Source organism: Trachymyrmex septentrionalis, unplaced genomic scaffold (assembly GCF_001594115.1).
Source record: "Trachymyrmex septentrionalis isolate Tsep2-gDNA-1 unplaced genomic scaffold, Tsep1.0 scaffold112, whole genome shotgun sequence".
Taxonomy (NCBI): Eukaryota; Metazoa; Arthropoda; class Insecta; order Hymenoptera; family Formicidae; genus Trachymyrmex; species Trachymyrmex septentrionalis.
In genome coordinates this window covers 1,183,242-1,206,639 of record NW_017304248.1, presented here as the reverse complement: position 1 = coordinate 1,206,639, position 23,398 = coordinate 1,183,242, and the positions used below count along the sequence as shown (strand labels likewise).

The 23,398-nt window shown below is 29.4% G+C and overlaps 3 protein-coding genes across 12 annotated transcripts in view; 2 read left to right on the top strand and 1 right to left on the bottom strand.

Moving 5' to 3' along the window:
• The window catches only part of LOC108751517 (coiled-coil and C2 domain-containing protein 1-like), a 29,491-nt gene extending 20,116 nt beyond the window's left edge, over positions 1–9,375 (bottom strand). For 3 of the 5 annotated variants that reach the window (XM_018491780.1, XM_018491755.1, XM_018491775.1), the window contains exons 1-9: positions 9,172–9,375; positions 8,329–8,476; positions 7,842–7,951; positions 7,412–7,760; positions 6,646–7,014; positions 4,684–5,028; positions 2,903–3,264; positions 2,562–2,737; positions 1,873–2,139 (exon numbers count right to left, since the gene is read on the bottom strand). In XM_018491780.1, coding sequence (XP_018347282.1) covers positions 1,873–2,139; positions 2,562–2,737; positions 2,903–3,264; positions 4,684–5,028; positions 6,646–7,014; positions 7,412–7,760; positions 7,842–7,951; positions 8,329–8,476; positions 9,172–9,228 — 2,183 coding nt within the window. In that variant the 5' untranslated portion in view covers positions 9,229–9,375. The remainder of the gene's footprint in view (positions 1–1,872; positions 2,140–2,561; positions 2,738–2,902; positions 3,265–4,683; positions 5,029–6,645; positions 7,015–7,411; positions 7,761–7,841; positions 7,952–8,328; positions 8,477–9,171) is intronic. The other 2 variants (XM_018491762.1, XM_018491769.1) reach the window with 2 other exon arrangements.
• Positions 9,376–9,848: 473 nt separating this feature from the next.
• Positions 9,849–19,646, top strand: LOC108751571 (WD repeat-containing protein 26). Of its 3 annotated transcripts, XM_018491810.1 has the most exons (12): positions 9,849–10,390; positions 10,744–10,992; positions 12,004–12,163; positions 12,920–13,090; positions 13,266–13,439; positions 13,914–14,057; positions 15,769–15,954; positions 17,198–17,464; positions 17,599–17,744; positions 17,823–18,031; positions 18,186–18,374; positions 18,501–19,646. In XM_018491810.1, the coding sequence occupies exons 1-12, from the start codon at positions 10,377–10,379 to the stop codon at positions 18,554–18,556; spliced, it is 1,965 nt and encodes a 654-aa protein (XP_018347312.1). In that variant the 5' UTR covers positions 9,849–10,376; the 3' UTR covers positions 18,557–19,646. The 3 variants fall into 3 exon arrangements, with proteins under 3 accessions (XP_018347312.1, XP_018347327.1, XP_018347318.1); XM_018491825.1 differs by lacking the exon at positions 13,914–14,057; XM_018491816.1 differs by lacking the exon at positions 13,914–14,057 and having other exon boundaries at positions 15,766–15,954.
• Positions 19,647–22,375: 2,729 nt separating this feature from the next.
• Positions 22,376–23,398, top strand: part of LOC108751636 (flavin-containing monooxygenase FMO GS-OX-like 3) — a 13,033-nt gene continuing 12,010 nt past the window's right edge. For 2 of the 4 annotated variants that reach the window (XM_018491946.1, XM_018491922.1), the window contains exon 1: positions 22,814–23,062. The gene's annotated coding sequence lies outside the window, so the exon portion shown is untranslated. Of the gene's footprint in view, positions 22,417–22,813; positions 23,063–23,398 lie in introns of those variants that run through there. The other 2 variants (XM_018491955.1, XM_018491937.1) reach the window with 2 other exon arrangements.

The following is a 23,398-nucleotide window of genomic DNA, read 5'->3' as shown; positions in this document are numbered from 1 at the left end:
CCCCCCCCCCCCCGCCCCGGTTAATTTTATATAAAAAACAAAAAAGAGTTGAAAAATTAAAAAGTTTTGTTATCGGCTTCTGGCATCGATTCGTAATAATATTTGGTTTATATAAAAGTTTTATACTTTGTACAATCTTGACTTGAACTAGGAATTACAAACAATACTGAGCTCTTACATTTAAATACCTAATAAAAGATTATAGTTAATTAGAAAATTTGTGTGTGTGTACGTATATGTGCATATTGATGAAGTAGTGTGCAGTCAATGACACATAAATCGTATATGTAAGTTCTACTGAATCCATAAAATAAACGACTTTAGGATGCCTTTAATGCTTAAAAATTAAAATAATTTATTGTGTCCACTTGATAATAATCACGATGATGAATTTATCCAGGTGACTCATTATAACTTTCACATCAAAATATTTCGAAAAGTATAAAAAATATGGGAAAATGTTCGGATGAAAGTGGAACGGTTTCGAGAGAGACGTAAAAAAATAATGTGAAAAAAATATACATTTTTTTCGCATTATTTTTTTTCTATGAAGGCATCAAAAAGATACTCACTTCAAAAGATTCACTTTTTAAAATAAAATTATATGATTTTCTTTACATGATATGATTCCGTTTGTTATTCTGCATATAAAAGTATTAAGTAGAGATAAACCAATAAAACCAATAAGAATTTTATTGGACTGTACATGTGAAAACACAACCAATAGGAAATAGAAAATAAAGGTCCATAACGGTCAAAGTTGAATCTTTAATGCTTGAACAATTCTATGTGAATTTATACATAGTATATATGTAGTATATGTGCCATTTGAACTGCACGCCGAATTATTTTTTTCGAATTTAGAAACGCAGCTAAACTATTGTAATAATATCAGTTAAATTTTGATGCTCAACATTTTTCCATATCTTTTATACTTTTCAAGATATTTCAATGCGAAAGTTAAAATAAACAGCTTGTATAGATATCATATAATTATAGATTCTAATATTTTGTGGTATGGATTAAAGCTCTCTCTTAAAATTTTAAATTTAAATTAACCCCTTGAGCGACAAGATGTTCGAACAAAATGTATTCTCTTGGGAGCAGGAAAAAATACTTCGATTTTCATAAAATTGAATGTACAAAGATATTTTGAGTTCCTAAAAACGAATTTATGATTAAAATTTAAAAATTAAAAATGGCTGATGCAATATGGAGATCTATAAAATCCAAAAATTCTAAAATAAACATTATTATTGCTCATTTTAGTTGATATGTGCTACAATACAAAGATCATTCAAAGAAGATTAGGAAAATATGCATACTGTCTCTACTACCTGTCTTTCGGCACCAAATGTGCAATCAATTTTATTTTAAAGGATTCAAAGCTTAACAAACGCTCATATTGTATAATTATTTTTATAATTAAAAATATATTTTACTTGTATTTTACTTTTTACTATTTTTATAATTAATAATAAATCCCGATTTTCCCAGGCCTAGTGGCTAAATAATTGTTATTTTCTGTTTTTAGAAGATCTCACAGTTTTCAATGATCAATTTAAGCATCGCTTTTGATTAAAAAAGGGCCAAATCTTAACATCCTCATGTGTGTGTGTGTGTATTCTACGATTTAAAAAAAAACTTATTAAATGAAGAGTTAAAGAAAAATTGTGACACTTTATGCATTTTTGAAATTCTTGACCTATCATACTTGATCAGCTATTTTGAATTTTGACTTTAAATTTTTTACGATCTCAAAAACTCCTATAACGTAGGAAAATCACTTGAATGAGTCATAAAAAACGCATTGACGCCAAAAAGAGTCAATACCGCTCAAGGGGTTAATATTAAACACTATAATTAAATTACCCTTTCGTCCAGATTTCACACTTCAAGGCGTGTCGTTTGAATGCTCTCTGACATTGTCTAGAGGTACGATTTATAATACCATTCAGCAAAAATATGGCTTGGTATTCAGGATTGGCAGAATCTTTAATCGTCAATGTCCTATCTATAGGATGATTATCCAATGGAAATGGAAATTCATACATTACATATGTATCTGCCTCCCGAGAATAATTGATTCCTCTAATTATCGAAATTTCTATATCATTATCGTTTAAATCCGTGCAACTCCTGAAAAAAATATAAATTCTTTTAGATTTAACCTGTATAATATAAAAAAGAAATTAATAAATAATTTGGCAAGAAAGCAATAAGATTGAATAATTAAAGGGATTCTAAAATAAAGTCTGACAAGATCATCGTTTTACCGATTCAATAGACCTTACATACATGATTTACATCGACATACTACTGTATCAATATCTCACACACATATATACATAAATTTGCGTAGAACGATATTGTATAGAATTATGCCCCAGGAGCACAATCTTGCATAACGCGTAAAGCATAATGCATAAAAAAATGAATCAATCAAAATTTTTAATAATGTACAAATTTCCTAATGTAATTTCGTCTCTTTTTTGCTAAACCTTACATTATCTATATCTAAATTACATATATTACCAATAAGAAAACTAATGTATACTAACTGTACTATTTGATAGGTTTTTGTTTCATAATGATGTTGTGGTGGTGGCAATGAATCACGTTTTCGAACTCTCAGCATATCTAAATCTCGCGTGTAGCTCAGTGCAAGCCGTTCCCATCTATTATATCCAGGAACATCTCCCAGTGCTTTTGAATGATCTCGCGTAGACAAACACCACTGTAAAGTCAATTCTTATATAAAGATTGATAAATTGTATAATTATTAATTTATATTAAGCCATAAAAAGATGGTATTGAATAAATTATGCAAATGTCAATATTTTCATAATATAAAAAAATATCATTAAATTTTCTGTTGCGCTGTAAATTATTCAATTATCACCTTAATTTGTTTCATTAATTGAGTTTCAAGATTTTCATAAATTGTATCGTCTGTCCCATTCAAGTCCTCCGAGAAATCTTTGGAAGATATCAAGACAAAATTCTCATCCTTTTGTGCTGTACTAAGTTCTACTTTTTCAAGAGGCGATAATGGAATTGAAGTCATGTCAACAGGCAAGCCAGCTTTACTAGCTTCGACTAAAGGTTGTATTCCTTTCGCTTGTCTTAAATAGTCACGTGCCAAATCCATATCCCCGTCTTTCTTTGCATTTAGAGCAGCTTGCTTTAATTCACGTTGTCGTAGCTGCAATTGTAGCATTTGCTTTTCTGCACGCGATGTAATCCTTTGATTTGATTTCTGTCCTAATATCAAAACATAGCACACATAAAGGGAATATAAATAGAATGTATTCTATTTCAAGCAAGATGCGCATAATGTATCATTTTATTCTTCTTTAATATTCGGTGAACAAGAATAAAATAATATATGTGCATATCATGCATGAGAATGCACTTATAGAAAATATCCTAACAGATAAATATTATAAAAACAGATGAATTTATACAAAAACAACATACAAAATTATTTTAATTCCCATCCCAATTTTTCTTTACAGTTCTGTATCCTTATAGTTTTGTATCTTAATAAAGAACATAAGTAATAGAAAGAGCATATAAGAGTCAGTTATAAAAATGAATTGGAAAAAGAGATAAATCAAGATACACTATAATTAAATTTGAATTTTTAATATTACGTTTTGGCTACAATATTGAGCCATCTTCAGATATTCAAATAAACGCAGAGATGTTGTAGAACGAGGAATGCTGTAATGGACAAGTTAGAAAATTAGATGTGCAGATGATGTTTATAAAGTCAAGTGCAGGGATTGGATGTATCATATGTGAGGCAGACGGGCCAACAATTATTAACAAGAATTAACAGAACATCGTAATCACATTCACTGAAACACGTGTGCCCGATCTGTTATAACATAAATTGCAGCTTGAATGGGATAATATCAAAATTTTGGACGAAGAACCATGCTACGGTTTAATTTCGGAGAATATTTAAAAAATAAAAAAAATAGTCTCAATCCAAACGAACACCTTCATAAAACTTATATATCGAGTATAAACAAGATAAACAAGATTTGACTTTGCAGTGCTAAGAATAATTTTTAATTATTATTCTCTCAGTCAGTTTGTCTGTTGAGACAGTTATACATTTTTTATTTCAACTTTTATTACAACTTTTATTTTTTGACTGTTATTTGTATTGATTTTTTTATTCTAATTTTTACTTTTTTATAACTCTGTTTCAGTGTATCTATTACATATATTCAAACTAACTATTATAACTATTCTGACGAGCATCCTTCTTAATATATTGCAAAACATAACTGTATGACCTTGTCGGTGATTTTTTTTTATCGGAGCAACGATTTGTTTATCTTTATTATCATAAGTTATTGTAATAAATTTATATTTTCTACAATTTATATATTTTTTTATTTTGATTTTTATCGAGTAATTACCATCAATCGATCGTTCAATCGTGGGTAATTTCTGTTTCTCTATAAGGCACTCATCAGGCCTCATCTGACATATCATCTACAAGTATAATTTTCTATCACTGCATTCCCTATTTTACAACATTTCTGCATTTATTTGAATATCTTAAGATGGCTCAATATTATAACCGAAACATGTAATTATTAAAACTTATATTTTTCAAATATAAATATAAATTATATATAGATGAGATTTTACTATTTTTTTTACCTCTAGGAGGAGGAATAGGTGGTTTTGGTTGCACAGACTTTTTTGCATTGTTATTTTCAGGCGATTCAGACTCAGATGTAGATTGTACGGTGATATCGCTATTTTGTGGAGTCAATATTAACGGTGGAAAACCAGGTGGAACAGGTAGTTCCTCCAACGGAACTGTCTTTCCATGAGTATATAACTTTATAGCATCCTCAAATTGTTTGCAAATTCTACCATATCTCCGAGCTTTAGATGTGTTACCCTCATCTTCAGCAGCTACTTTTGTTCTTCTATATACCTCGAGACACTCTTTGAGAGCTCCTTCTATATTCTCAGGATTGCACTTTGCTGGACCAGCTTCTAACACAATAATTTATAATCACATTATTACATTTTTCTTTTTTTTTTTTTTAATCAAAACTTGAATATTATGTATAGCTTTCTGTTGTGCATCATAAATACGAATTTGTATACAGAGTGTATTAGACCTCACATTACCTTTTCTTCTTAGAAATGAATTGTGGAAATTGGGGAAAAAATTTCCCTTATCAAAATTTATCTGAACTATCTCTAATATTAACATTTTAATTTTCTGGAAGCTATCAAAAGTAGGACAAACAAGATAAAGACTGAAATTTTTAATAAGAACATAGGTTGAATAAGATATCATTGGATAAGTCTTTTAAGAAGATTCTATAGTAGAGAGAGGGGGGAGGGGGGAGGGGAGAGAGAGAGACAGTGAGAAAGCCCAAATCGCTGTTTTACAATTATACTAATAAAAGCGACACATTGACATATCGCTATATACTACTAATCAATATCTCACGCACACATATACATGAATTTTTGTAGAAAACAGAGTTTTAATTAGACGTCTAAGTCTAATTCTTAGAATTCCACGTTGTTTGTTCATATAAACTACTGGTTCGTGAATCACAATTTCGTAAGTACAGATTACAAAACTTTTATATTAAGCAAATATCACAATGCTGGGAGCTTTAAATGCCATATTGGATTAAGAAATGGTAAGGGTCTCAATTTAAAAAATTGTATTCGTTCTCGGTATAAACTCCGCTTCACACAGACACGTACTAACGCGTATACTTTTATCCTGAAAAAAGATTTGCAAATCTGTGAAAAAGAAAAAAAATAATTTCTATACAAAAATTATTGCGTTTAGTCGGTACATACAACTTTAGAATTCCCTTAAAGGGATATTATATCGTCTATTTTATGGATTAAATGCAATAATTTTTGTGTTGCAATTTCTTTTTTCTTTTTTTACAGATTTGAAAATGTCAGAACTGAAAATTTTTCATAATTTTTGACTGTGATTTGGCTAATTCTTACAGTATGTCTTACCATTACTGTTACGAAAAGCATGTGCAGGTCTTAATTTGCTGGAAATCATGGCGTCTGCTGATCATACAATCATAAAATGATTACAAATTGTTGCCTTCTGCTGAACGCAGCCATTGATGTAATAGTATGTAGTAATACATATATCAATAACACATAAATAGTATGTGTATAAAACATTAAAAAATAGAAACAGGGAATAAAAGACAAGGAAGAAAAGTTTTCAACCTATCAGAAACCGTATATACTAAAACGCACGTTTAGTACAGTAGAATTAGAGTTTAAATAGAAAAAATTGTAAGTTGATATCTCTTTTCACGAAATGCTGCTTTCGAAGGCCATCAGAAAATAAATGTATATATATATTTATATATAAACATATATATTATATATATATATATATATATGTTTGAGACTGGTATTGAGAAATGCAAAAAAAATTCAGATAATTGCAAAAAAGTTTTTCGCTCATAGAACGGAAGATGTTGATCGTATGTGAAAGTGTGTGTGTGTGTGTGTGTGTGCGCGCGCGCGCGCGCGTGTGTGTTACATCGTTATTAATAAATGTATGATATCTTTTAAAAGATTTTACAATCTAGAAGAATTTGTACATCTTACCTGGAGCACCTTGCTGTTGAAGTTCATTTTCTTCTTTTGCAGCTGGTGTTGCAGTACTAGTTGGAGAAGGTAAAATTGGGGTAGGTGGCATATCTGACAAATCAAGCTTTTCACCTTCAGCGACTGCAGCAATAACTATATCGAATTGTTTTACAGTTTTTACATACTCTAACGCTTGCTCTTTGTTACCCGCCCTCTTCCAAGCAACTGCTGCAGTCTTATATTTTTGTTGCTGTTTTTTTAATTTATCCAAAGCTTCTTGATCAACTGTGACATCTTCTACTGCAGGAGAATTATCATTATTTGAGGTATCTGATGTTATAATTGTTTCACTAACTTTCACTGGTGATGATGTTTTTTCTTCTGCAATAAAAACAAAGTAGTATACATGAAATAAAAGTCAATATCGCAATTTCCAATATCTAGAAAACTACAGTATAAATAGAATAAATGTAGCCAGGAATTAAAATACCAAAATACAAAGTTATACATTTAATCTTCTCATCAAAATTGTTTTCACATGCAAACTCGTTGGTTTTTTAATTTATTGATTGCTCTATTCCATTATAAGCAAACGCAACTTTGCTTCATAAAAGCTGCATTTATGAATAATTGATGAATCAATGAATTAAAAAACTTGTCTATACATCATACCAAAATTTTCTTCTTTAAAGTAAAATATAAGATTAATTACAGATAATCAACAAATAAATTCATAGGTAAAAAAAATCTGAGACAGTATATACATAAAAAAAAAATATACTACCTATATTTTGAACAGTAGATTCAGTGGTAGCTGAAGAAGGCAAAGCTGGAGGAATGTCAGCTTCGTTTATACTTTCATCTGATTGTACAGAAACTAACATTTCTTTCAATGTTTTTATACCTCTGTTATATCTTCTAGCTCTACTAGTTTCATTGTTTCTTTTTGCCTTCTCCTCAGCTATCTCATAAATTTTTAGCCTTTCTTGCAATAATTCGATTAGTTTTGGTGTAGAATTATCTTCTTCTTTAGTTTCATGTTTATTAGATTCTGCTTGTTCTTCTTTCATTAATTCTGACATATCTGCCTTTTCTGTCACAATTTCATTTCCTGTGAGCGTCTGTAACTCTCTCTAAACCAATAAAAAATTTCAGTGTAATCAATCATACTTTATACTGATAGTAATACATTATTAAGCAATATATTAATGTACCAATAATGCAGGATCATCATCTTCTTCAATTGATTCTTCATCAGAATTTGTATCTTTTAAGCAATCAGTCATTTCATCCAAATTTACATCAGCAGCACTTTTGCGTGTAGCTATAACATTTACCAAAATAATAATTATAATAAAATATAACATTTATATATAGGTTCAGAGAAGTTCTGTAGTATTTTATTAGTTCAAAATTATGTATATACAATATTTTTGTAAAAAATGAACATTTAAATTTAAAAAAATGTTTATAAAAAAATTTCTCTAAAATGTAGGTTATAGACTTTGGTGCCATATAATCTAAAGTAACAGATTGAAGATACATTAATGTTCACCATCGAGTGACATCATGCAAACAAAAAAAAAATAAAAGGGATAACAGATTAACAGAATAAACTATATATTATAAATTTGTGATAATTCTCATTCTATTATGTATGTTTCTGTAATATAAAATACAAAATTTGTAAAGCCAACTTACCACTGCGTCTGCTTTTATAACTTGTATCGTTACCAGCAGCCAAAGCAGCTAATTCAACTTCTAAACTTTCATCATCATCATCATCATCATCTTTCATGTTATTATTAATATTGCCGATATTTATATCAGGTATTTCAAAAATGCCATACTATATAAAACATGATCATTATACATGAAAAAGAGAAATAATTTATTATAAAATATAATAAAAATTAAAGATATAAAACAAACAATACAAACATACAGGATAAAAATATGTCAAATGTATATATTTTAACTACTTACAAATATATACTACTAATCCATTATAACTTACAATAATCATAATCCAAAATCTACAGTGAGTCAGTAATCAAATATCTTACCAGGGTTCTATACAATAAATGTAAAATCCTAAGTGTTTTTAATCGATTTTCTATGATAAATCATTATCTAAGCTTTAAGTTTTAAGCCATAAGAAATTGATCAATTACAATCAAATGAGAGAAGAATAATCAACTATAATTGGTCATTTTCTTATCACTTAAGATTTAAAGATTACATAATGATATTTGTTGTAAAAAGCCCATTAAGATTAGATAATGATTTGTTGTAGAAAGTTCAGTTTTAATGTAAATTATAATTTTTTGTATCTACAAGTTATTAATTGTAGGTATAACGAGTCATTTAGCTCGACTAATGGAAAAGAATAAAGTCAAATTTGACCAGTCTTAAGAAAATCGGTAGCCTTAGTTGTACAAGTTGTCTATATTGATTAACTTCCAATTAAGACTATCGACTACTGACTCATTGTAGAGATGTCAGCATGATACACAATTTATGAAAAAGAATAAAACAATATACCTGTTCTAAACTACCAACTGGTCTAGATTGTCTTGGTTCTTTTTTCTTGCCAAACATTTTAACTCATTAATCGCAATGATTGCAAATATTTTATTAATGATATTAGCAGAAACCAATCAATGAAAAACAGAATTGAACAGAATAATTTCACTGCGTTTATCACATATACTGACACATCATGACACTATGACACATATATTTTACTCCATTGTAAGGAATGTAAGGTCCTGTGCACAAAGGCTGCAGAACCACAGACTGTGTATACTATTAGACTGCCAACTCCTTAGTACAAAATAAGTTTACTGCTATTTTTATTTCCGTTAGATTACGTGATTGGACGCGTTGAGAGATATCCAATGAAAGCTCTGCTTTTTTTTTCACATGACAATGCAAAGCAGAGTTCTCATTGGATATGACAACAATCCAGTGCAAATCGTCCAGTGCAAATAGGCAATTATGTCACTGGAATGCAGCAAATGGAAAGCAGCCTGTATATGCCTGGCTGCATTTGGAACGGAATCGCTTAAACCGCTTACTGAACGCTCAGTGAACTCTTTTATCTGATTGGTCTATATTTTAGGATCTAATGGAATATACCAATTAAATGATCAGGCGATTGTCGTTCTGAATGCACCCACTGTGCGAGCACAGTAACGAGCGGATGTAGTAGGCGCGACTATCGCTAATCTATCCGTAAAGAAGAGTGCGACGTGACGTAAACGACGGATCCAAACAAGTATCAGCTGTGTTGCAGTCATTGTTCTCTGACTCGCATCGGTTTTGGCAGACAAGATCCTGTTTCCTTTGACATTCATCATCGAGTCTCGCGGAAACGGCGGGAATAGCGACGGTGATTAGTCCACGGCATAGGACACGCGAGGAAGTGCGAACACTTTTAAGATCGGACGCGACAAGTGGTGAAGAGAGAAAAAACAAGGCGAAAGGCTCTTTTTTTCGTTCCTCACACAATCGTGGCTGCGCGCGTGCTTCTATCCTGGCCCCAGTCTCAGTTCGTGTCACTATTCGCCAACGGTTATCCCGTGGGACAATAATAGTGTGAAAAACGGGGCGGTACGCGCATAAGCCTGGCCTCGAGCAGCGAGTCGGACGACGGTGGACTCGCTCCGCCACCGCGCAAAAGGTCCCGTAGTTCTGTACCGACTACCCTAAGACCAGCGGACGAGCACCACTCCTCCAGTCCGGACATGGATAATTATCGGTAATCTGTCATTTTTTTTTCATCACTTTTCTGTATAATCACGTCAAAGTACAATTTTAATAAAATAAAAATTCGGGAGTACCGACATATTTTTATGTTCCTTTTTTTTTTTTATTTTCTTTTTAAAACTTTTTAAATATAATTTTTTAAATATAATAAAATTAGTGCTGAATTATACTTTTTCTTTTGTTAACAATTGCAATTTATGGTGATTTTTATATAAATCTCTCAGGATTATAGAAAATCTTGAGAAAATTTAATTTCAAATTCTATAAAAATAAGATATACTAATTGATATGCCCTCAAATGAATAGGGTAATAGAGTATTGCCATTATTATGGATAATATTCCAGTATGCATGACAGCGTAATGCAACAGCAGGCCTCAAATGGTGGTGTTTCTTCTGGGTTGCAACAAAATGGAGCTAAGGCAGATTCTGGTGGGCCTCATGCTAATGGCAATCTATTACCAGAATCAGATAATGACATTAATGGTGTGAATGGAGATATAAATCAGAGTTTGGGACCACCAAAAATAATGGATAAAACTAATCAAGACATTGTGAGACTTATTGGACAACATTTAAAGACAGTTGGTTTGGAGTATGTAACTTATAATTAATTTTCACTATTTTCAGCTCAGATCATCAGTTAAAAGACTTTAATCTAAAAGTAAAAAAGCAGTTTATTCTCATTTTTAAATATATTTGTCTTTTTATATCATAAATTATAAATGCGCATGAGCATGTATGCACACTCTTTATGCAATCATTTTACCAAAATAACATTAAATAATCAATTTTTCATTCTTATTAATTCAAATTTATCAAGAGAATTATATGAACTGTATTTATATGATAGAAAGTAATTCTAATATACTTTGAGAATTCTAATATACTTTGATACAGATGTATATTTGTCAGTTATACATATTTATATTTTATAATATTGGACAACTTAAGAGAGTATTAAAATATTTTTACCTTTCATATAAGTATAGATGATTTAAATAAAATTATGATAATATCCTCAAATTACTTTAATGATGAGAATTAATAAATTTTATATATATATATATATATACAGAATGTATATATCTATATAATTCAGTAAAAACTGTAACAACGGTTAAAAATAAATTTCTGAAATCATTTTGAGACGAAAATTCTAATACCAAAATGTCGAGGCTTTAATAGTTTTTGAATTATAAGCATTTAAAATTATTGAATCATACTGACTAAAGTTTGCGCGTTCAGAAACGGAAAATTCAATCACATCTAAGTGCGCGAACTGTAAATGGTATTCGCGAGCTTTAAGTGTTTATAATTCAAAAACTATTATATCCTTGACACTTTGGTGTTAGAATTTTCATCTAAAAAATCTACCCTTAAGAGTTGTTATGATTTTTACTGAACATCCTGTATATTATTATTCAATAACTTTGGAAAGTAAAATATTTATATTTATTTTTTAATATAAATACTCATGTCTGTACATTTATTAATACACATTTTTAAAAGTTTTAATACACATTTATACACTTATATAAATTTGTAATAAGATTAAATATCATAATTTATGATTAACGTGTAACAAAAAATATATTATTTTTAGTCGGACAGCAGATTTGCTTATGCAAGAATCAGGCTGTCGTTTAGATCATCCCGCTGCTGCAAAATTTAGGCAGCATGTTATGGATGGCGATTGGAACAAAGCAGACCATGACCTCAATGAACTGAAGTCTTTTTTAGATAGTGCAAGCCAGAGTTTAGTGGTAAATCTTTTTTCTCATATAATTGACGATTATTCTTATAGATTGTATGTAAATATTTTGTTACATATTCTTTTTATTATTTTTATATTATATATAGTGTATAATAAATATATTAATTTTTTATTATATATTTTTTATTAGTTTGTTGTTATATACATGTATATTTATCACATACAAGATAAAAATATATACATTTTTTGCCATATGTATGTATATGTGTGAAATGTTCGTATGCGCGCGCGTATGTGTGTAGATCGTCTAAGGTAACTGGTAGTAAAAATTATATATATAATTGTTGCTTGATATTTAAATTAACAGTCAGATGTAAACATTGACATTGCTCAAATACGATAGTAAAATGTAAACATTTTCGTGGCAATTTAATGAAGAGTCACTTAGAAAACTATATCATTTTAAAAGATTTATTAGTACAATAAAATGCTCTTTAAAAAATGGAATTATTTTTAAATTTCAATTAATACATAAATATAAATCTCCTTTGATAACTTTTTAATATAATTTGACCAACCTTGGAATGTATTCTACAAAATATTGTAAAATATTGATGTTCCAAAGTTACACAATTTTTTGCATATATACATACGCACAGATATTGTTGAAATATATTTAAATACTTAAATACTAAATAATGATAAGAAGAAGGATGCAATTTTAAAAAGCTAGGAAGATTTGCAGACAAACTTTTAGTAAAACATTTGATTGACAATTCGATCAATATTTTTTTCTTATCCGTAGGAGATGAAATTCTTATTGCTAGAACAAAAATATTTAGAATATTTAGAAGAAGGCATGGTGTTTGATGCGTTACATGTACTGCGCAATGAGCTTACACCCTTGGGGCATAATACCGGTCGTATTCACCAGTTATCTTTATTTATGATGTGCAGTGGACGAGATGAATTACAGGTATTCCATATATTTGATTTAAATAATGAACAGAGATTTCGTATGGCATTTTATTCATTTAGGTCGTGTACTAATAAGTTCCTACAACAACTGAAGCTTTCTCATTCTTAAAATATAATTGAAACTAATTTATAACTGAAAATTTGATCACTAGCAAATGGACACTTGTTGACAGACACGCGCAGGTTGGGATGGCAAAGGATCAGCCTCCAGGTCTGCACTTATGGACAGACTGCAAAGATTTCTGCCACCCTCCATTATGTTACCGCCACGCAGACTTCATTCTTTACTTTGTCAAGCTGTGGAAATGCAAAATCAACTCTGCACGTATCATATAACGCATTCGCAGGTATATGTTAATGAATTAAATTGCGATTTGAATCGCAAACTATGCTCTATCTCTTGTAATATTACTTTTTATTTTTATATTTTGTAACTATAAAAAAATAGAGCTAGAGAATTCGGTTTTGTAACTATCTTTCCGAGAATTTCTTTCAATTTTTTTATATGTGCATGCGTATGTGTATAAACACAAAGTATCCCAGAAAGAGTGCGATTCCTTTCACTAACAGATTTTGTGAAACATTCTAAGACAAAGTCTTATACGAAAATATCGAGATTATAATATTTTTTAAATTATAAACGATTAAAGTTCGTCAATTGTAGCGTCTGAAATTCGCGCATTCAGTTAGAGCACATCACGCGCGTAGTAGCGAAAGTGCCTTTGTACATTAACTCGCTTTTAAATATTGACATAATTAATACGCTTATTAATGGATCTAACTGCCAAAATTTCTATTTTAAAGCGTTAATGATGTTATAGTGTGACTACTTTCTATGCCGAAAATCCCAGGGTTCAAATCTACCCAGAACACAAAAGTTTGATTTGATTGCCACCCCTCGGAAGGCAATGGCAAACCACCGAGAGTATATTTGCCACCGCCGTTCGGAGCCGGTGTTAAAAACTGTAGGTCTCATATATCAGTAGATATATCAGTAGATGCATTGATTCCCTAGGTTGGGGATTCGACTTTAGGTTAACAACCTAATTCCGGAAAAATTATTTGTTTCGGAATCTCATCTCCAGAGAAGACCGAGAAGAGTTCGATTTGGACCGTAGTGCCATTGAATGGAATGATGTTATAGTTAACAGCGTTTTAAAACAGCAATGTTATAATGATTATGTAGAATTCTTCTACATTGATAATTTCATAAAAAGGTTGAATATATGAAATTCGGCAAAAAAACAAATAATCCGAAAAAATATCAAATATTAATTTAATTTTAATGTAATTATACATAATAAATTATTGATACATGTCTATTCAGAGCAATTGCAGCACAATATCAAAAGATAAGAGAAATAGTATTAATTGCATAAGCTATGTGAAAAAAATGTATACACTTGCAAAATTCATAAAATTAAGTATACTATTCTTTCAGAAATAAGATTTTTTCGATTTCTTGAATATTTTATTTAGGTAAAGAAATAGATAGTTAAAAATATGTATACTTTTTTTACGGTCGATCAGGAATCGCTTTATTTCTACATTTCCTTATATTCGAAAAATCGAAAATTATCATAACGATCCTACACTTAAGAAAAAAATTGGTACATTGAAATAAAGTTAATAAAATCCTTATTCACATCATTACGGAAACTATCAGTTTTTAAATTATTAAAGCATAATTGACAGCAATTTCATAACGATGTGAATAAAGGATTTTATTCTTTATGTTCCCTTCATGTTTATATATGGAAAACTGATTGCTTCACGTGATTCTGCAGCCCAAAAACTATAAAGAAACATATACATTTCACTTCCTGGTTGGGAACAAAAATCGACGACTTTTATCCGTTCTCCTTAAAGCCTGTTCAACAATGCTTTTCTACAGTGCTTTTTGTTTCCTGTTTCTTGAACTTTGCTATTTTTTACATCTTGTCTTTTTGCTTTTTATCCGGTTTTTTATTTTATATCGCCCGAGAAAAAAGTTAACAAACTTCGAAAGAAACAAGAAATACAATGGTTGCAAGAGATAAAATGGTTGCAAAGGAGAAAAAAGCAAAAGGAAAAACAAGAAACAGGAAACAAAGAGCACATTATAGAATAGGCTTTAGGAGAATAAGATATGATGCATGTAATAAATTTTTTTGTATCATGTGTTTTTTTATAAAATATATATGCAACTTCATCGATACCTTTTATTTAAAAGTATTGTGTTATGTAAAAAAAACAGCGAATTTTCTTCCATAACATTTCTTTTAATTATTCTACATGTTAAAGTATTAAGATAATTTATCTTTTATTAAAGTTCTATTAGTTATTAAAAAATAAATATTTTACACTTTAATTCTGATATTTTGAGATATAAAATATCTTATAAAACATTTATTTTTCGATTGTATATATTCTCTTATAACTGCGAAATTTTTGCTGTAAGACATATGCAAAAAAATTTTTTATAAAACTTTTCTCATTTTTCGAAGTTGTAGGTGTTGTACATATGACTTTTAAATTGAAATTCTGTGCAATACAAAAACGTTTATGAAAGCAGATTTATTTTATTGTTATTATTATACATATAACAAATAAGTTTATGTGCTTTTGCTGTTAAAATTATTCTCAATAATATCTCATGCAATATGTCATAATGAAATGATTTTTCTTGTAAAGCAGACAAATCTAGAAAATGTCTCTCTACTTGTGGATCATAATTGTGGCGAGGAACAATTTCCGTGCCATACTATACAGATACTCAACGATCACTGCGACGAAGTTTGGTATTGCAAATTTTCACCCGATGGTCTCAAGCTCGCCACAGGTTCTAAAGATATGACTGTAATTATATGGGATGTAGATCCAGTGAGTATATATACATAATATTGTATGCGCCGTTAACAGTGTGTGTATATCATATTTTCTTGAATAAAGAAATTTTTTGTGAATTTTTTGATCAACTTTGACACGATTTTTTTTTTTTCAAAAAAACAACTATGAAAAATTTTGAATAAATGATTGAAAACAAAAGTTGAAAAATTTTTCCTAAGAATATATTTTAAAAAGAATAAACGAATAATAAACTATTTTGAGCCATTTTTAGGCTCATACATATAAGTTTTTGTTATAATAAAAACAAACTTATTACTATCGATTCCAATTCTTTAATCCCAACAATTCGCAACAAAGTTTATCAGTACACATTGTTTCATAGTTTATTATAATACATTATAATATTATTCAACTTCCTAGCTATAGAAAATAAATAAATCAATTTTTTTTAATGAATATAAATATTTTTTTAAGCAATGTATTTATTAAATAAGGCCCATTTATGTAATTATTATTATGACTTGACATGATTGTTATTTATTTGTTATGTGTGGCTTATATCAGAGAACAACGATTTTTAATGCTGCTATCTTTTAAGAAGTTAAAATTGCATTCAAATTGCTAGAAATTTCCAAAGTATTAGACTTACTTACAGATAAAATTAAAGATAATTGTAATGTTTGAGAGTAGAGTAAATCCTAAGGAATTTTCTTTTTATGATTAATAAAATCATTTTAAAACTGATTTAGAAAGATAATATTTATTTTCTTTATTATTTTTTATTTATTTTTTATTTGGGCCTTATTATATGCATATAATAAAGCCCAATGTCAGAGTTTAAAAAAAATGTTTTTTTCGTTCATTTACAAATATTCTATATAAATAATATATTTTATTTTTGTGAGTAAATGAAAGAAAGATTTGATTCTCACTTAGTTTATTTCAATATCCCTATAAATAGAATTAAAAAAAAATGAAATTAATTAGATGATAAATCTTATTCGGCTCAGGTTCACCTTATTCATTATTTTTTAGACAATTTCAAAACTTTGATTTCATTACTTTGATAGAAATTTGAGATTTAGTTGATACATAATAATATATAAAAATATATAATGTTGAAAATTAGAAAATTTGTAGTAAATAATCTCTTTCAAAATTTTTGCTTAAAAAACTAATTACAAAATTTGTAATTTAAAACGAGTAGCAAATAGCTTATATAGTTTTATTTTTGAATATATGTATAATTAATAACACTTATTTAAATGTAATGTAGGAAACCTTAAAAGTGACGCATAGGAAAACACTTGAAGGTCATTCATATGGTGTAGCGCTAATTGCTTGGAGCCCTGATAGCAATCATCTAATTGTTTGCGGTCCTGAAGATTGCCCAGAATTGTGGCTTTGGAGTATCGATACGCCTGATTGCGAATTACGCGTAAAATTGACACAAAGCACGGATGACTCGCTGACAGCTTGTGCCTGGCATCGTGATTCGAATAAATTTGTGACGGGAGGAATTCGTGGTCAATTTTATCAATGCGTACGTTAATTTCGAAATAAATAAAATTTATAACATTAATATTATGGAACGTAAAACTACTTTTTGAAAATTCTCAATAAGTAAAATATTAATTCTTTACAATTACAAAACATTATAAATATAAAAATATTCAGGATATGGATGGCAATGTTTCTGATTCATGGGAAGGAGTAAGAGTAAAATGTCTGTGGTGTCGCAGTGACGGGAGGACTGTTCTAGCGGCTGATACACATCACAGAATTCGCAGCTATACTTTCGACGACTTAGGCGATGCTACTATGTATGATTAATAATGACTGATAACCTGTATTACTTTGTGAGCAAAATTTTTCAGAGATATTTCTGTATATCATTACAGATTACAAGAGGATAATCCCATTATGTCGTTTAGCGTAGACAAAACAGATCGACTCGTATTACTTAATGTGGCAAATCAAGGTATACATCTTTGGGATTTAGAAGATAAATCCCTTATAAGGCGTTTTCAAGGCGTCACTCAAGGACATTTTACTGTCCATAGCTGTTTCGGAGGAGTTAATCAAGATTTTATTGCCTCTGGCAGTGAAGGTTTGTCATATGCAAAAATAAGATGTATTTTTATACATTACATTATGTACATGTCATTATGTACTATTTAGTTTTTATTTAAAGAAAAGTAATTATGCAACATGACTAATAATTATGAACAAATATATATTGTTTTTTTCCTGCTTTATTACAGACAATAAAGTGTATGTATGGCATATCAAAAGAGAACTGCCTATAGCGATTCTTACAGGACACAGTAGATTAGTCAGTTGTGTCTCATGGAATCCTGTGTATCACCAAATGATGGCTTCTGTATCAGATGATTTTACAGTGAGAATATGGGGCCCAAGATCATATTCAGATGGAGAAAATGATAAAACAGGTAAGTTTTTACACAATAAAATCTAAGATACACTTTTTTCATGTATGAAAGAATTGCTCTAATATATCATATTGATATACTATCTTTCGCATTCCTTTCTTTTTCACATATTTCTTATTCTTTCAGTTTCGCTTGAAACCAACTCTTCAAATAGCAGCGGTTGGCACGAGATGGTATCGTAGCGAATTACAGTTCTCAGTGTTCCCATGACCTCATGGTGTTCAAAAGACTGTCATGCTGACATTTGACTATCGTACTGTCCTGTTGATTGTCATACTGACATTTTACTGCCTTTTGTAGCAGTTGCTCTTCTATACCTCTTGTCGATCTTAATCATCCACTGTGTACACACACACACACATACACACAGAGGTAACAAGAGGAATGTATATGTTTAGCAACAACTGCTAAATTGCCTGCAATTATTAAAACCAAAATCAACCATTGTGCGTAATTATCACATTTGTGTATTCTTTTTTTATAGTACCTTTAAATATTTTACATGCATTCATATATATGGCAGCCGTTGTGTTATCTTAAAAATTTGAATGATTTAACGTCGGAGCTAATAATCGAAAATATGTGACGCAGCATAATACGATATAAAGTAGGTCATATGGCAAAGTAGAAAACCAAAAAAATTCCGTCTTAGGATTGTGTAAAGATAAAATTATATAAACAAGAAATATGGAATGCATCCATGTATTGGGACAGTATCGTAGAAACACTATGTTTTGACAGGAATTTTGTCAAATTTGACTATAATTGTATCAATAAATATTGTATATAACAGTTTCAGATCTAGAGTTTTATTCTAAGTGGTTTATTGATTAATGACTCAAATATTATCTTTGATATGTGATGTCGTAATTTTTGTCTTTTATTGAGAATAAATATTTAATTTTCAAATATTGTGATCTCACAAGGGATTATTGAACTTTGTAGATTGGAACAAAAATTCGAAAATATTTGGAGAAGCGATCTTGTTGCGTTCACAGCAGCACACCAAACTGTAGAAATAAAAAGCAATATTTGTCTGAAGTGGCTTTATTGTTTAGGCTTTTATAAAAGAATAATTATATATTAATTTTTAGTTAGAATCATAATCACGATTACAAGTGCATGAGTGCAAGAAAAGTTATCCAGTCCATGTATATCATTAGACTGTAACTTTACAGTAAAGTATCTAACATAAAAATGTTTTTAAGTGAAAAACTTATTTATTTACATGTGATTGCACTATCTGAAATGATGAACATACATAGGTAATATCGGAAAAATATAAGTATTGAACTCGTCTTATTAATTGCCATGTACTAAAAGATGTTTCTCCATTATTTATTATATTCAATAATTACATAATATAGAAACCTAAAATAGTATTATACATAAAATAGTATTATAGATGTTTCTTCATATAGTGCTAAAATTGCTTCAGCGACTTTACAGCATGTGAAAACTAGTCGAAAATGTTTAATAAACAAATGTCCGATTGCGAACGATTTTGAAATTATGGAATATTGAAATAAGAAAACATGAATCATAACAAAGAAAATAATCAAAGTTGATTGGCCTTGTCTAATCCACATAATAGTATGGAAGAGAACCATAAAAACGTGGACATTACCTTACGAGGTTTTGTACATAAAAAAAGGATGTCCACACTCAGGTTTCTCTCTGATTGTAATAAATTGTTTAATGTTCATTATTCTATTTAATGCTTTACAAAGGATGTTCAAAAATTCTTCCATCGACTTCGACATACTTTTTAGTATAAATTAATAAATTGTTTCGGACTTTTTGAAAAATATTTGGAGTTTCGCGAATGATATCGGCAGCATTAAGTATTTCTTGGCACAATTGTTCTGAATTCTCAATTTTATTTTGGAGATGAATAAAAGACCTACTATCAGAATAAGAGTCAGGAATCAGAACAATAGAATAAAGGACTCTGAATATTTACTTCGATTTATGTTTTTTTATTCAATACCCCATAATTCTAAAACTTTTTGGAATTGGACATGTCTATTAGACATTTCACATTTTCGACTTGTGTTCATGTGTTGAAGCCGCTGTAGCAGTTTTGATATTTTGTAGAGGGACACTCTATATGTTTCATAATACATATATATTATATTTCGTAAACGTATAACGTGCATAATGTGATAATATTTTGATAATTGGTGATATAATACTGAATGAAATTATATATTTTCTTATCATTGTTGTTTATTTATTTACGAAAATAATTTATAAAAGTTATGTGACAAGAAAAAACTATACAAAAGAGTATATTAATAAAATAATCATTTTTTTAAATTCGATAATAATTGGTTTTTAAGTTATAATAAGAATATGATTGAAATACAATAGCAATTAACGGGATGAGTATATACAAAAAATATTTAATTTCTTTTATTCTCTGAAATAAATGAGAAAGAGAAGTCTGAGACTATCAAGAGATGTAGGGTATACCTGTATATGTAAACATGTATAAATATCTTTGCAACATGTATTACTATTAAACATATTTACACACAAAATAAACTTCTATAGTTAATGATCTTAATGTTAATAGCAAGTAACATAATATTAATCACTATTATTATTTGCATTTACCTCTGGTGCCTTAGCACTCTATAATCTAATCAAATTTACAATTTCTTGCGTAATTGAAAACTTTATTATTTAATTTTTAACTTAATAGACTGTGTAGATCTGTACATGGTGATATGGTAACTCCAAACAATCTCTAAGAATATCCTACAAATCTCATTCGCATATACATAGATCCAAGTTTTAATTTCCTTTTATTATTCTTATATATAGTAGTCTAATACATAATTTTAATTAGATATATGAGCACTTCTGCGTAATATCAAATATCGAATTATCGTTTGTCATGAATTTTTGTATTTATTATTGTATAATATTATAAAAAGGAGCAATAATAATAACTTTTCAAAATTTTAAATTTTCATAAATTAATATACATATAAATAGTATAATAAGAATGAAAGTGTGCACACATAATCGAATATCGATTTATCCTTTTTTTACAGAACGAATAAAAACAAATTTCAAATTTTACTTTTAATCGTGTAATTAAAAATACATTTTTTAATTAAATTATAATTATATAATATATATTACAAAAATTATTTAATCCATGGTCATACTTTTTGAAAGTACTGTAATGATCACACCGGGATTCTAGCGTATTTAATCACGGTTGTTATACTCACAGTTTTCGTTCTTTGAAGTAAAAAAAAATTATTAAACGCACTTTAAACATTCGTATAACAAATCAAATTGTCTACATTTTAAATATTTTATAGAACATAGAAGATAATCTTTTAAATTAGCTCCTTATCCCTCTTTGACGCATCATCATTATCATCGTCTGATCGTTAAAGATTTTAGACATACAAATTAAGGTCTGTATTCAGAACGCGCTTTTATCTCCGAATTTCTATAATATACGTAACGTAAAATATAGCACGTAAGCGCGTTCTGAATATGGCCTTAGTCTTAATTATTTACATATCTGGGCTGCGTTCGGATTCCCACCCGAGTGCTCCTCGGGTGTCGCGTCATCCTTGTTTAACGTTCGGTAAACAACAAGGATGGCATGACATCCAAGGAACACCCAGATGAGAACCCGAACGCAGCCCTGTTAAATTTCATCTCTACAATACTTATAACTGAATTGTTCCTTTCGATAAATTTCAGCTCACTGTCTTACTCTCTTACTCTTTTACTCTTTTACTCTTTTACTCTTTCTTGTTCTTACTCTTATTACTCTTTTGTTTATCCAATAAGTAACTTACTACACAGTTTATCTAAAGATAAAATAATTAGCTCTTAGGGCTCTTAGTACCGGCTGTTTTATCTTTAGATAAACTGTGAGCTGAAGACCGAAAGATGAAACAATCCAGTCTAAATCTGTTGAGTTCTATCTCTACAACATTCTATGGCATTTTTCTATACAGCGTTGCTGTTTGTTTCTATTATATCACTCATTTCAACTGTCAATTTTGAGGTAAGCTTTCTCCAGATCATTTTTAAAATTTCTCTGACTACTTAAGCCTTAGACACAATTAATGCGAAGCAGCAGCGACAAGAACAGCGATAGGATTAGTACAAAAATAAGTGGTATATAATTCTGCTTCCTGTTGCATAATGCTGCGAAAGAAATAAAAAGGCTAACTAATCTGATCGTGTATAGACTGTAATATGCCAGCTTCTATCTGCTTCAAGATTATAGTGTATATAAAAAAAAAAAATGAAAACTCTGAACGCTGATTGGTAGACTATATAAGGAGATAGGCAGAATTCCAACTCGTTGGATCGCTATTGCCTTATTCTGAGTTCCTGTATATGTGCACTACATAATGCATTATTACGAGCGTGTTGCACCGTAATGTATACAATATAAAAGGGTCAAACACTGTCTTCTAACCAGACTATTTAATACCGATACAAGACGATACAGACAAGTTGACAGATTAAGTTGTAAGTTCGTGTGTTATGAACGGCTAACGAAAGTAGATTCGACCAGAGAATTAGAGGGATCTTTACTATGAAAAAAGAAGTAGTTTTCGTTGAATAATAATCAATAACGTGATATATGTATACGAAAAATTCTAATATCAAAAGCGTACGTGGTGAAGATAAGAGGAACTGAAGTACGTGAGTTTCGATGATTTGAGAATCCGTTTAGATATCATAAAATATTTGTAAAATAAGAATGAATATTCGTAAAGGATCTTAAGGATTCAGACAAAAAAAAAGGATAAAACAAATATTGAAATTGTATAAAATAAATAGCAGGAGGTTTATCAGGACTGTCTAGACATTAATGATGACTACCCAGATGTCTCAAATTTATTTAATTTAGGTGTCGTGAGTTCTGAAATATTATATGTTTATATAAAGACGATGTTTATTTTTTCTATTTGCCGCTTTAATCTGCAAACTGGGATGACCCCGAAACTCAGCTCGAAATTATGCTTTTATTAATG

Coding starts and splice junctions, on each gene's coding strand:
- LOC108751571 (XM_018491810.1), top strand. Junction 17,745..17,822: donor GACTTAGGCGATGCTACTAT/GTATGATTAATA, acceptor ATATCATTACAG/ATTACAAGAGGATAATCCCA. Junction 18,375..18,500: donor TGGAGAAAATGATAAAACAG/GTAAGTTTTTAC, acceptor TTATTCTTTCAG/TTTCGCTTGAAACCAACTCT.